The sequence below is a fragment of the Hyposmocoma kahamanoa genome, unplaced genomic scaffold (genome assembly GCF_003589595.1).
Source record: "Hyposmocoma kahamanoa isolate Upper Pololo Valley unplaced genomic scaffold, ASM358959v1 138, whole genome shotgun sequence".
NCBI lineage: Eukaryota > Metazoa > Arthropoda > Insecta > Lepidoptera > Cosmopterigidae > Hyposmocoma > Hyposmocoma kahamanoa.
This window is the reverse complement of record NW_020653492.1, coordinates 804,734-819,678: the sequence shown is the minus strand read 5'-3', so window position 1 is coordinate 819,678 and position 14,945 is coordinate 804,734. Positions and strand designations below refer to the sequence as shown.

General features: G+C 35.6%; 1 protein-coding gene across 1 annotated transcript in view; it reads left to right on the top strand.

Annotated features, from left to right (window-relative positions):
• Positions 1–1,191: 1,191 nt before the first annotated feature.
• LOC113240392 overlaps positions 1,192–14,945 on the top strand; it is a 52,981-nt gene continuing 39,227 nt past the window's right edge. Inside the window, exons 1-7 of the mRNA XM_026477682.1 lie at positions 1,192–1,352; positions 3,391–3,594; positions 5,091–5,226; positions 9,901–10,008; positions 10,921–11,119; positions 13,282–13,335; positions 14,435–14,513. Coding sequence (XP_026333467.1) covers positions 1,192–1,352; positions 3,391–3,594; positions 5,091–5,226; positions 9,901–10,008; positions 10,921–11,119; positions 13,282–13,335; positions 14,435–14,513 — 941 coding nt within the window. The remainder of the gene's footprint in view (positions 1,353–3,390; positions 3,595–5,090; positions 5,227–9,900; positions 10,009–10,920; positions 11,120–13,281; positions 13,336–14,434; positions 14,514–14,945) is intronic.

The window sequence follows — 14,945 nt, the reverse complement described above, 5'->3', positions numbered from 1 at the left end:
GATCATTTTGCGAGAAATTTAAGGATAGAGTGAAGAAAAAAATACAATATTTTGGTGATGAAAGTAGCCTACATGGAGTTGGATTCGTTTTTTCATCGTCAACAATTCCGTTCTATAGAAGGTAAGTTGTTTTAAGTGCTTCACTTTTCAAAATGAAATAATTTTTGTCGTAATTAACTTTATTGAATGACAGGACCTTACACCACTACGATATTCAATTGTTTTTTTTGTGAAATTACTCCACTAGTTTGTTATAATTATTTATGCAAACATCAAATACTTAGAAAAAATTCCTCCGATCCGGCTGGATTCGAACCAACGCCTTTCAGCAAACCGCGCAAGACGCTATGCCAATTAAACCACGGAACGAACCAGCGGAACACACGATTTTTTTCTATGTGATTGTTGCAGATCTTTATTTTTTATTTTTAACGATTATTTGCCGTAGCACCACATAAGAGGATCCACTTACGACAACGTTCTGGTGATTACTAACTGCGTTGTTGCCTTCTTAATTCTTATTTTAATAGTTGGCCTACTAATATCGATATCAATTTTTATTCAAATCCGTCTGTCTGTCTGTCTGCCACGGTATGCAAGAAGACGTCGGTTCGAATCCGACCGGGTCGAAGGACTTTTGTCTGAGTGTTCGATCTTTGTATTAATAATTATAACAAACTAGTGGAGTAATTTCACAAAAAAGAATTGAATATCAATTTAATAAAAATTTAATTGATACAGTGAATAGCGACATCTCTCGCCCGGACTGGTAGATGTAAAAGTACTAACTGGGTGATAAATCTTTCATAGATTTCTCATAGATGGCGCTACGACTAAAAAGTCTTTGAAAAACCAAATACAAAGACACGACGCAAGCACATAGAAAAATTCGTGAGGTCCGTTGGTTCATTCCGTGGCTTAGTTGGTATAGCATCTGCCACGGTATGCAAGAAGACGTCGGTTCGAATCCGACCGGATCGAAGGAATTTTTTCTGAGTGTACGATCTTTGTATTAATAATTATAGATAAATTATTTATACCAAACGTACGAATACATACATACAAAGTAAAAGTTGTATTACATATTAAATTTATAGTAAAATGAATTTATAAAATAAAACTATAATTAAATATATTAAACATATAATACTTTCCAGGTTATTTTGGTTAATTGTATTGTTCTGCTGCTGCATGGGCTTTACGGTCTTTCTACGAGGAGCCCTTAAGCTCTACTCCGAAGACCTAGTATCCTATTCCGTGGAGACCAATTACGTGACTTGGGATACCACGTTCCCTGCTGTTACAGTATGCGAGCCTTCGGATAAAGAACGAGTTCAGCGGTTTCTGACTAAGTATTTATATTTTTGAGGAACTATAAGATAAATATATATTTGAGCTCTTCGTGAAAGAGTTCGCACTGGGAGGTACTGCCACCTCACCTACTCCTGCCGCTAAACATCTGCCCAAGCCTGCAAATTTTCAATCATCTCAGTTGTGTGCCGATGGAATGTCAATGGCAGGTTTTTGTATATTTGATATTCAGCTAAAAGTTAAGAGTATAGCTTGTCGGTGGCTTGCCATAGAGCTACTATTAAAGTGTTGGAATAATATTCCACCACCTTTAAGACTTCTAAAATGCACTTTCAAGGAAAAGGTAAAGGCACTCCTTCTAGACTCTCAAATAAAGGGTACTCCACAGCACTTTGCTCTGGTAGCGAAAATTGTCTACATAACATTGTGTAATAGCACTGTCATTATTAATTCTTAATACTAATTTAATTATAAATAGGTAAAGCCTGTGATTTGCCTATTTATAATTAAATTGACTTTTATTATTAACATAGTTAAATTAAATCGGAAATAAATTTATCATTCATTATATTTATATTATCTTCCGTATTTACTAGTTTCGAAATTATTATTTGTTTAATTTATACAACATGGAAATGGCGTCAGCTGGCTGGTTGTCGTATCCGCGGCATCCTCTAGGTTATTACTACTGCTATAGCACACATACTTCGCATGTTCGGCAGTGCTGCCCCTCTGCTGGTATTCTTCTTTTTATTACATTACATATGTTTCTGTTATGTATGTGTGTCTGTAGATCTAAATAAACGTTTTATCTATCTTATTGCCATTGCAATTTTTTGGTATTCTACTCTTCAATGGCGTATTAATATTGTATATGTCGGAGTTAAGGCCGAAAAGGGAACACCCTTAACGCAGATTTAGCCAGGAATTACTTGATAATCGTCTTATTTACTCTTCGTTATCAATTAGTTCAGCCGGCGGTGAAATAGTGACATTTTTCACAGTAATTAGTCCGAAAGTATAAGAGATGGATGAGGTTAATACGGATTCTAAAAACTACGCGATAAGTTCAGAAAGAGCGAGGCGGTACGTCTTCAGGCGGTACGTCTTCAGCAACTTACAGAAAAAGCTCCCTCTCTCCGACCATACCTAGTTTGAACTGTCAGACTGACGTGACATTTGTAAACAAAGAAACCATGATCGAGACTAGTTAAAATGATTCGTAGGTAGCCTAGTAAATTGTTTATTTAATAAATTACGTTTGAAGTGATTGCTGCTTAAACGAGATAAAAATCAAGATACGCATTATAATTTCCGCGGTAGTTTAAGTAAGGCAACATCGATAGTTAGTAATTGAATGAATGAATGTGCCATAACTGCCATTCCACTGATACCCAACTGCCATTGTAACTAGATCTTAACAGAATAGCAAATATAGTCGCAATTGCAATGTAATCTCAACGGAGTCTCAATGGAATTACAACGAGCAGTGGTTTCAAGAAAATTAGCAGAATTGGGCTCCAGTAATGTGAGCATTATTACGTTTCGATAAGGTTGAAACTACAGGCACAAAGGACCTTTCAACTTATGTCTCAGGGTGACGGACGCGGTGGCAGTGCCTCTCAACCCTTTGAGATTTGGACCCCTTGCAGGTGTAGGGGGTGTCGATTTAGACCACTTTGGGAATGATCGGTCTATTACAAATTTATCCCGGAATGCGGCCTTTTTATCATATTAATACGTATTAAATTAATGAGACTTTTCAGGCTTTTTAAATTGTTAACCGTTATAAAAACTCGAACTCCAATCATTCTTTTGATTATGAATATAAAGATCGACGTACAAAAATTTCGTCGACACGGTGGGACTTGAAGCCACGTCCATGCTGCACCTTGACATTGCTCTTACCAACTGAGCTACGGGTCAAGTTACCGAGCCGTGGAAATTCTCTTGTGTTTTTGTTATAGATCTTGTGACATCTAATGAGAGACTTTTGAATAACCTTCTCACCGCAGCTTTTTCGCAACGAAGTTATTTCACAATCAATCAATCTCAATTAATGCAATCATTCTTTTCTAGAAATAACATACCATCCAGTATGTTAAAATTCCTCCAAGAAGTCGCCTACTGGAACGTGAATTACTGCAGGACTTGTAATAACTGTAAAATGAACCAGACTTGTGTGGAAAATTACCAGGAGCTGGTGCCGAAAATCAGGAGTAATTGCTCAGAGATCCTCACTGATTGCTGGTGGGCGAATAAGAAATTTCGTTGTTGTGACAGGTGGGGGATATTTTCTATAGATCTTTATATTTATTTATTTCATTTGGGGAGTTTACGGCTAGTTTTACTAAAAGTTATCGTATGTAAGCAAACATAATGCCAGTTAAAAGCTTCCACATGTAAATGTAAAAAAATTACCATTTTATGTATAAAAAGAAAACTGACCTCAAAAGTTTGTGGAATTACATCTATTTGCCAAGTTTTATTGAATCGGTTAATGGAAGTAGGTGAAATCCAATAAACCGGATTCTTCCCCTTATTTGCCACCCTTAGTGGTGGAATGTTTTTTTTCAAATTGGAATGAGACAACTACTAAGGTACCCCCTTTCCATAAAAAAAAAAGAATAATTGATATCGGTCGACTAATGTCGGAGTTATCGCGTAACATACACACACAAAAAATTACGGTTGAATTGAGCACTTCCCTTTTTTGAGAAAACACAACACTAACTCAGGTTAATGTGTTAGTGTTGTGTTTACAAGAACACAAGAACTGTCGTATCACTGACTCGATACAAATTCATAAAGCTAATTTTAACAAATGGTTCTTGAAAATGCAATTCAATTAAGTCTACATCCTCAAATTTCGTTTAATAATTGTAGCATTTATGGAGAGTTTCCATTTTCTGATTCACAAAACAATTTCGATTTTTAAAAAAGCATTCAGCGGAGTCTTTTAATGTTCAGTCTTTGTTCGTTCATCATTTATTTACCGAATTATTCGAATAAATTATTTCAGTATCAAATACTAGATTGTCTGTCAACTTTGCTATACATGAACTCCAATATTGAATGAGTCACGCTTCTTTCTATCACTATGTTTTCTCTTTAATTAATTTATTTACTTTAGAGACGTCTTTATGTACCAATACAGTATATATTAGTAGAATTTATAGCCCTTCTTCAAACATCCACGTCGTGAAACGTTAAGGCTTTCCGATCTATGTCTCAATGTCTATTGTATGTTTTATAAACAAAATTCAAATTAATTTAGTACGTAATATATCATTCCCTGATTCGTTTTCTGTTATTCAACAAACATATATTGCGATTTACATCTTGGAATTTGTAGGTATGTGAGGGGGCGAGTTCATCTACATTGTTAAGTTTGTATCTTTGTGTATTCAGTTCAGTCGCTCATTTTGTCGGTAATATTTTCTTACCATTGAATCTGCAATTTGAGTCAAATGACATTTGCGCGAAGCAATGGTCTGTAGAATGATAAAAATGTCGCATTCACAGATAAATGTTTGTACTCGTTATGAATACCATGAATATGAATTCCTATAACTAAGAGTGTATCAGACACTTCCATCGTAGAATACCGTAGCCGTTAAAAAATACTGCTTATTCACAGTCTATTTTTGTAATAACCTAAAGACAGATTTTGGGATGTTGAACTTTTGAGCTATATTAATATGCCATTTGAAAACTTGTTTTAGGTAGATACTTAGCATTAGAGTCAATCAAACTGTTTGTTGTGTTTTACCTTTCAGGTTCCTCCCATTTGAAACTGAATTAGGGACTTGTTACTCCTTTAACAACATATTAATAAACAACGAGTCAGCAATAGTCCTTAATAGAGCCGTTGGTCTGCTTAATTTGAGGCTAACTGCGACGAGACCTATTCAAGTATGTATAGCAAATATTTTATTTAAACTAATAACTAAATGCTCCGCGCCTAAATAACTACCTCTGTGGCCGAACAGTTACCATGTTGGTCTGCCACGCATATATTTGTATGGTCTACATTTATTTATCTCGCGAGTTTGGGCGTAATTTGTGGTTATCTATGTATGTATCCATGGCATCCGCGATACAGGGTTTTTAGTGCACGCTATGAGTTTTTGCGTTAAAAAAAGAAATAAAATCGAATCGATATTGATAATTTGAAACCAGTGACATCATGTACCTGCGACTTTAGGGTTTAAGTTACATTTAAGTGACTTTGTGTTGTTTAGTAGCAATATTTTCCGCTAACTTTGAAGGAGAACATCGTGACGATACCAGCAAGTCGAAGAAGGTTCACAAGCCTTGGAAAATATACGGATTTCTCAGTTCGCATTAGTCTAAAGTCTAAACCATTTTTAGATTCAAATGTAAGTGTGCATTTAACCTCCATCTCACCTGATGGAAAGTGACGATGAAGTCGACGATGGAGCATGCACACCTAAATAATGCGTATTCACTCTCGCCTTGAAAAGGTCCAAGTTATAACGTTCAGGGAACAAGTTTGCAGGCAGGGAATTCCACTCCTGTGCCGTTCGCCATATATATGTGGAAGCGTAACGCTTTGTGTGAATCTTTGGAATATCCACAAAATAGGTGTGGAATCCAAACCTACGCCTAGTCCCCCGATGATGGAAAGGGGAAGGCGGAATTAAACCGTGTAATTCCAACGCACACACTTCGTGATATTTCCTGGAAAATACCGATGAGCAGGCAACTTTACGGCGGTGTTCAAGGCTCTGCAGCTTTGCTTCTACTCTTGGCATGCTTGTCATTTGAATTCAAGGTGGCCAGTTGGTATGTAGCCATCCCAAATGGGGCAGCAGTACTCTACACACGACCGGACTTGTGCTTGATACAGCTGAAGCAAATGTCCCGGTGTGAAGTAACGCCTCACCCTAGAAAGGATGCCAAGCTTCCTGGCTGCATTTTTGGCCACGGATTCAATGTATCTGCCGAATTTCAGATTGGACGACAGGTCCATTCCAAGTAGCTGGAGACGGTCGGCTATCCGTATGGATATATCACGAAAAGTCGAGGTCAGCTCAAAGGGACTCCGTTTTGTGGAGAATGGACACGCCTGCGTTTTGGTAGCATTAAATTTGACAAGATTGGCATCGCTCTAATCAGAGACTTGAGTGTGAAATCCGAACGGTTGACCTTGCATTGGCCAAGTACCTACAACTGTGCCGTCATCAGCATACGCATAGGAGCCTGGAAATAGCTTAATGAGACTACTAGTGCAACTCCATACAAACGTATGACTTTTTTGACGGCGTAGATTGTATATGTTATAATAAATTAACGCGGAATCGTCTTGATACGCTCGTGTTTAACCAGAAGGTCTATCACGAAATACGATACTATGTGACAACGAAGCTCATACGACAGCGTCGTAATGAAGTTGACTTTACTTTCATAGTAAAACTGATATGTGTAGCACGTATGAACTTCGTTGTCATGTAGTATTGTATCGATACATCCAATTAACACTACGCCAACTTTATTTATTGGTCATTTTCTGTTATCTTTGTAAAGCCATGTTTATTTACTAATATTGTGCTCCCCAAATTTTGTGAAAAAATTAAATTAAAAACAAAAAACAAAATTCGAAAAATAAACTTATTTTACCATTTCTTTACTTATCTATTTTTAGTGCCACCTCAAAAACCAACTTTCTTCTCAGATTTTAATAGGTTAGTTGGAAGAAATCTCTTTATGGGATAAGCTCGCTTTTGTACACAAATATTTAAATTGTTTCTGAAAATTTGTAAGTTTCTTTGTGGTACAATAAAGTGTTTAAATAAATAAATAAATAATAAACAAAAAAACTGATTTTGTGATAAAAATAATAAAGAAACAAAATAAAAACAGAACTGGTCCAAAAGTTAAGTTTTCGTAGTATTCGTTGGAGGTATTGGTATTTCGTAGTAGACCTGGATCAGCCGTCGTCGGCATGCGTACGGACGCAATCAGAAATTCGCAGGAAGCAGATTCATTGCCGACCTGTGTCGAGCCGCTTTCGTACGAACCGATGCGAAACGCACGTCGTTTTCACTCTTACGCTCATGGACGTAAAGCTTTTTCTGACCGGCTTAATGCCATTATGCGTTAATAAGTGTGACTCCCTGATCTCGCGATACACTCGAGTTGAATAGCACGGGGCACACGCGCATTTCATTACAGAATTCAGCGTTCGCTCGGTGTTCAAAATATTTTTCTGTGTCAAATTTATATTTTTTTTATTTATAAATATATCGTATACATTTCTATTTCATGATTACACACTCATAATAGGGATACTAATATAAAATATACCAATATGTAAGTACTGCATTGGACAAAGGTTATTGCAATATAGCACAAGATTGTGAAGTCAGGACAAGATAATATAGGTGTAGATACGAGAGCTTGTTTAATTGAATTGAAAGCTTTTTCAGCTTCAGGGGTCCATTTAAAGGGTGGAGCTTTTTTACTAGTAGACGTAAGTTTGGTCAAGGGAGCTGCCATAGTACTTAAATTAGGTACGAAGGGTCTATACCAACTGGCTGTACCTAAGATTTTTTTAACTTCCTTGTTAGTTTTCGGGGATTGAATATCTAGAATGGCTTTAACTTTGTCCGGATCTGTATGAATCCGAAATCGACCTATTGTATATTTAACATTGTAAATGTCACCCACATGTTTGCTAAATTGATTGAGGATCACACACCCGATCCTCATTAGTTTAATTTAATTTAGTTAGTTTACTTTAATTTAGTTTCAAAACTTAAACTTTTTTCCGGTCCACAAAATTTGTTAAAGAAGTAAAGTTTAAAGAAAGGGCTATAACAATAAAAAGGTAAATGTAAAAAAAACAAGTACAATAGTATAAAACACTCCCTACACTTTATTATTAAGGCACTTACCCCTAAATGGGCCGAGTAACTGAATTACAGATATAGGTACACGAAGGCTGTAGACTTATAAATTATTACACATGATTTAGCTTATTAAATGATTACAAACGTAGTAATGAACCAGAATTAGCGATTATTCGCGATGGAATTTGGAACAGCTCCGACTGTAGTGGCGGTCGAGCTGGGAGTAACCGTGGTACGAAAATAAAATGAGAAAGTGAAGGAAGATGGAACAATTCAAATTTAAAATTTAAATACACGTAAAATAAAAAATGATAGGATACAAGCGGAGAGAGGCGATACAAAGAGGTGAGATGACGGTGTAAGGAGGTCACACCGTCACAAGATTACTGTGATGAATACCTTCTTTTTTTCAAATTTTGTGTACAACCTGTAGGTACAACTAAAATAAAATAACGACAACCCTAACTTCGAGTGACGTGTAGGTAATAATGATGTGGCGAACTAGAGTTACACTATTTGTCTTATGATAATACCAAGTCAAAATCCTTAGAATAGATTCGTGTCCAGTAGTCAAACGTATAATGATTTTCTTTCAATCTTTATTCTTTAAAGAGTTTTGTTCCACTGAACATCTCACTGTCATAATGAAACATGCCACAAAAAGGGTACAAAATATAATCAATCAGATTTGTCTGTTCATAAGTCCCAATTAATTAATAATAATGTTGATAATTGTAAGTAACGCCTAATAATGATTTAGTAGACGGAACGAGCATTACGAATATTTTATGGGGTTATCAGTCAGGTCACCGACTTCAAGGACACGTTTATTTTTTTATAATACTAAATGCGGGAAGTCGTGCGCCTAGTGCGACACGCCTGTCCATAACAGTTGCAGTGCCACTCAGAATTTTAAATCGTAAAGATCTGAAGAGCGCTGCCACTTCGACTGTCAGCTTGGATAATAACTTGACAAGTCCCATGTGCCTGTAATTTCACCAGGACCCTTACCCTTCAAAACCAGAACGCAGTAATGCTCACATCGCTTGACGGTAGAAATAGGTAAGGTGACAGTACTACCATGGAAGAACATGAAAGAAACTTATTAGTAGCAGTCTCTACTGCTACTAATATTTCTGTCACTAATGTTTCTGCTACTGTAAAATGAGTGCATCTACATTTAGAAATATGCAATAGAACCAGCGCATATATAATGCCACCGTAAAATGAGTGCATCTACATTTAGAAATATGTAATAGAATCAGCGTATAATAATGCCACTGTAAAATGAGTGCATCTACATTTAGAGCTTGTTTAAGAGATTAAAAATAAGTTAAGTTATTATCGTGGTAGTGCCTTTACAGGGTTCATGTGCTGGAATAATATTATGTAACACATGTGTTCATCCACATGACACAATGAATAAATTAATTATGAAATATGTAATAGAAACAGCGTATATTATGTGTACGGGCGCTTTCAAACTAGACCTTTATTTGTGTGGCGCTGCAGCCGCGCTACTATTAATTTTCATACATTATTTAGCGCGGTTGTAGCGCCACTGTCGTGTCACTTTTGCAGTCCCAATTAGTGAACTAAAAATCATTAAAGCCCCGCATTGTAATTGAGGTGCATGACGAGTTTAGGTCTTAAAGGAAATAAAGGTAAAAGACATTGTTTTTATTGACATACTTAAGAATTCAATCGTTTTCAGTTGAGGGCGCACGCACCTAATGACCGCATAACAGTATCTATGGACAACATCTTGGGTCGTTCCACTTCTTTCTTACCTATGATTTCTGACTTCGATGCTATTTTAAAGGTAGGGTAAATTAAACAAGTTAGGAATTCATCATTGATGAAAATGACGAAAAGAAGTAGTCACAAAATTGATCCCTGAGGAATTCCATAACTGAATAGCGTTTATTGTGTACCATTTGTCGTTAGACTTAAGTCATCGATACAATATAGTACCCAATATCTAAAAGTGCATCTTCTATCTTTAGAGAGTCTTACCTGTCTTAAGATGGAGTAAAATGGATCTAAAGTATAACGTCAGAAGCTAAGTTTAATTCAACATTGTCTCCCGTAATTGATTTCTCAGATTCTTCAGATTGACCAGACTAGCTACTAATAGGTTTTAGCTATATCACTCAAGTGAAATATTATAAGTGAAAGCAAACATCGCGTGATTTCGTAACATTAAAACGACAGTTTTGGGATCGGCTTTTGAGACGATGCGATGTTACAATGACATCGGTCGTTAACGCTTACAACTAGTTATAACAGTAGTTATAAGTTTTTTATCACGATATTATATTTTTATTTTTCTCTCGGTATTTTAAAGTAGTTACAAAGTTTTGAAGACAGAAATTCTGTCTACCCTTTTCCGCTGTCGATAACTACCCTCGTCTAAACTTCTTGCCGTGTTACCATTATAATAATTTTTTTCAGATACACTGCACTCACTGTATTTCATACGTAAGACTGAAGCCATTCTTGTTTTTATTATTGTTATTGTAAATATTAAGTACCGGTCTGCATGCACTGAACAGTTTAAATCCGTCTCTAGAAGCATATACTATATTCATGTGTTTAATTTTGTTGTAACACGTTTAATAAATAACATTGAAAATTTTAAAATACGTATAACTTTATTAATTTGTCGAGACTACTGTGCACCATTTGTATGTGCAATAAAAATCAATTTCAACAATATGACTATATATTTCAGGTCGAACAAACAATAAGCGACATATCAGTGACAACCCTATCCGTGGCCCTACGTGGCTGTTTGTTTAAGCACGAGCACCCTGCATTTGCTCAGCTGTGGCCGTTCAAAGAGTATTCCTATAACGCATGCGTGCTGTACTGCCGCGCTATGCAACAGGTCGAGCTTTGTAATTGCACACATTTCTTCATGCCTCAGCTAAGTAAGTATTTGTGCAACGTTAAAGAACAATGGCGAAATCACAGTTAAAAGATTTGTCAAGAGAGTTGTCAAAAGAATCAAATGCCTTACTTACAAGCTTGAATAAAATAAATTCATTAATTTTTCAAATTATAATAGCGGCATATCTAATAAAATCCTATTTAAAAGAAACTCTAATGACTAATTAATAGGTAATCGGACTGATATCTACAACTGTCAGTATCTTAGTTTCTTAACGTTGAGTGACATCTAGCCGCCAAAAACAGAATTTCAGTACCTACGTATGGATATGGTCTACATTTAGTTTACGTAATATCAAATATACTGATTAGACCGATTTGTAATAAGCTAATAAGAGATTAACTACTTAATTAGAAAAAATAAAGTAGACAATTTCTTCTCCAAAATGCCTCGCAAGAAAATGGTAAAAACTGATAAAAAAGTTCCTGAAATCAGGGATAGATGGCACGTTTAACAAAAAAAATAATTTGTGTCCGAGTTATCAGTGCAATAGTCTGTGGTATGTATTAATTAACCCCATTGACTTACAAAAAGTCAATGATTAACCCAGTTTTTTTGTTATGGTTTAACTTCGTGCCTTTTGACCATACCAGAATAAATAAATAATTTCCTCTCAACTTTCGTCACATCACAAACCCCCACCACCATAAAGCTTCCATCATTGCAGTTTCCATTAGCTCTCTTTACGGCTTCTGTAGTTCTCCAAATATATTTTATTCAATTACGTAACATATTTAACCTCCAAAACCTCAAACTACAATATTTTTAATTCCAGACATCTGAAAAGTAAACCCAAAATAAAATTGTTCAGGAATTTCAACTCTTTTCACATATTTTTCATAAACAGACAAATACAAATTACGTCAACAAATATTAATATAGGAGTTTGCCATTGTTCTTTATTGTTTGACTACGACTCTACACTGATGTAATGGTCGACCACAATAGCATATTTAAAAAAATAATAGTGACTCAGTTCACAGTTATTTGGCCTCACTGGCTGGAGTCACTAACATCGTTCACAGAATTAACAAGTTAGAGCAACGGTGGGCCGTCCTTCTAGCTCGCAACTACTAATTACCCAGTTGTAAATTAGGATAAAGGGATAGTTTACTTCCTGGTGAAAATCCGTTACAACGGGAAGTCGTAGCATTAACAAATTGAAGTGGAAGTAAGCAGACAGCCGATGATGTAGCCGTATGGTTTTCAACTAAAACAGTGTATGACGACTCCACGTTTAACCTAGTAGTATTAACTTTAGATGTTATTGGTATCTTTTGTCATAGAAGTGAATTGGGCTTTATCTATTTCAAATGTAGACCGTGGCAAATCGAAACGTGCATGGTGAGAGTCTATTCTGGTGATCCATATTCAATAGCGGATCATATTTCTGCTAATTCCAAAATGATATTACGGAAATATTGATTCTATTATGAGTACCAAAGTTATTAAACTCAGGAGCAATGTCCTGAACGCTGGCTAGAGTCAATTTTGAAAAGTTTCTTTCCTAAATTAGTTTCATTCGTGAGTGTTTTTTAATTGCAGTGTTAAAGACTTTCCGAAACTACTGTTTGAAACAAAATTAAAACAAAGCAATTTGAAAAATTTTGTGCTTACTCTCAATCGTACAGATTTGTTGGTAATGAAAATAGAGTTGTATCCAATCTGGTACTTATTTAAATAGTAAAAGTTCCGAAAATCGAATTGAATTGCAGGAAATAGTGTTTAACTTTAATAGTAACTAAGCTGCTTTAGAACTAGTTACTGAAAAATTTATACAGAATATATCGACAATTAATCATATTTAGCAAACAATCAAGAGATTGTTATAATTCTACGAAAATAAAACTGTACTTACTTCCGAATAAACTTCCGAAAGAAATTCTAACTTACCGAAAAGACTTATTTTTCAATAAAAACACCAGAAGAACTAGCTTAGTTTATATTATTGACTGTAGATTTACTTTTTCGACTCTCAATTTTAATGAAAGTGCCCACTAAAACTAAACGCGATGTCCTCTGGTTAATTTTCAAATTGAGCTTTTTCTACAAGTTCTTGTGGAGTCATTTGTGGTAAACAAATCAATGTATAATGTCTTCTTTTTCTTTTTACTATAGTGGTGAATCTTTTGTATATTTCAGAAGGCGTTCCTGTCTGTGAAATCCCAGGCTTGGCGTGCCTTTATAACAACAAGGGTACGTATACAGCTGCAGTGATATTAATTTCTTCTATTGTTTGGATCGGATCTAGATGTTAGAAATCCCGAGGCATTAATATTTTCTTTCTAGGTCGTAAACAATATGAATTACGCTTCACGACATCAGTTACGATAATCAACATGTTGTCCGTTGTTTGTATTATAAGAAAAGTAGACCTAATTTCACAACTTTGAATCAGAGTGACAACATCATAAAACAAAAAGTATTTCTGTTAACAAAAGGCACCTGGTATCATGGTATAAACGCTGATATTAAACGAATGTGGTTTGTGAAGAGATATATTTGTAGAAAGTTCTATACAACTATTTGCAGATTACGTTTCGGTCATGGACGTTTCAATGGACACCTACATAGAATGCACATGATCTCCTCCCCGTCGTGCAATCACTTGTACTATTCCAATTAATCCTTGCATCATATATTTTTCGATTTCCCACATTTTTCTATCCCTAGAATAATCATCATCGATAACCTTCTTGAACTGTACAAAACCTCTGAAAACATCACGCGTTCTTTATCAGATCTCCTGAAAAATCAAGAATGTTGTCCAATTTTATTTCATTTCGTAAGAAGTACTATCGAAGACATAAATTTGTAATGGCATCCAAGAAAGAAATTACTCTCAGTCTTGGCTCTATGGCGCATTAGTGCCTTTGCCTTTTCCACAATGGAAAAAACAATACCAAAAATAAAAGAAAGCAGTATTATATATTCCAATATGCTCTCTTAATATTATCAGCATACACTTAACTAAGAACTTAGTAACAGCAGAGCGTTTTGTGAAAGAGTTCGTCCAGGGAAATACTGCCACCTTACCTATTACTGCCGCCAAGTAGTAATGTCAGTATTACTGTGTTTCCGGTTTTAATAGTAAGGAAGCTGGTGAAATTACAGGCACATGGGACTTGTCAACTTGTATCAGGGTGACGGGCGCAGTGGCAGTGCCCATAAAATCTTTGCGATTTAAAGCTCAGAATGGCACTGCAACTGTTATGGATAGACGTGTCGCTTACCACCAGGCGCACGACTTGGTCGTTCCGCCACTTGGTATCATAAAAAAAGGTCTGTATTTCAGATAACCTGGTTATCGTAGACTGCGAATGTCCAATGGCTTGTGAAGAAACAAATTACAAATTGATGCACGTGTTCTACTTGTAAGTATTTAATGTAAATATATATGTACGATAAGTGTTGTCGACAAACTAAGGAGTGTATCGAAAAATAAATCGATACCTTCTACGTGTAATATTGTAAACCACAACATAGCATTTTTCCTTTTTAACTTAAATATGTTTGAAAGTAAACAGAACAGTAAGTAATTTCTTTACTTTTAAATATGGTTTACGGTTGACAACCTCACATTTATAGTTTAGCACATAAATAGGCAATTAATTTAGTGTTGAGGGGATGAATCCGGTTTCACGCACTTTCCGGTAACCGATTACAATAAAACTTGGCAAACAGAATTCTTTTCATGAAACGTGAGGTTGTTTTTTTTTTAATAAAAGAGTTATAAAGAGTTTTTAATAAAGATTTCTCATAGATGGCGCTACGACTAAAAAGTCGTTGAAAAATCAAGTACAAAG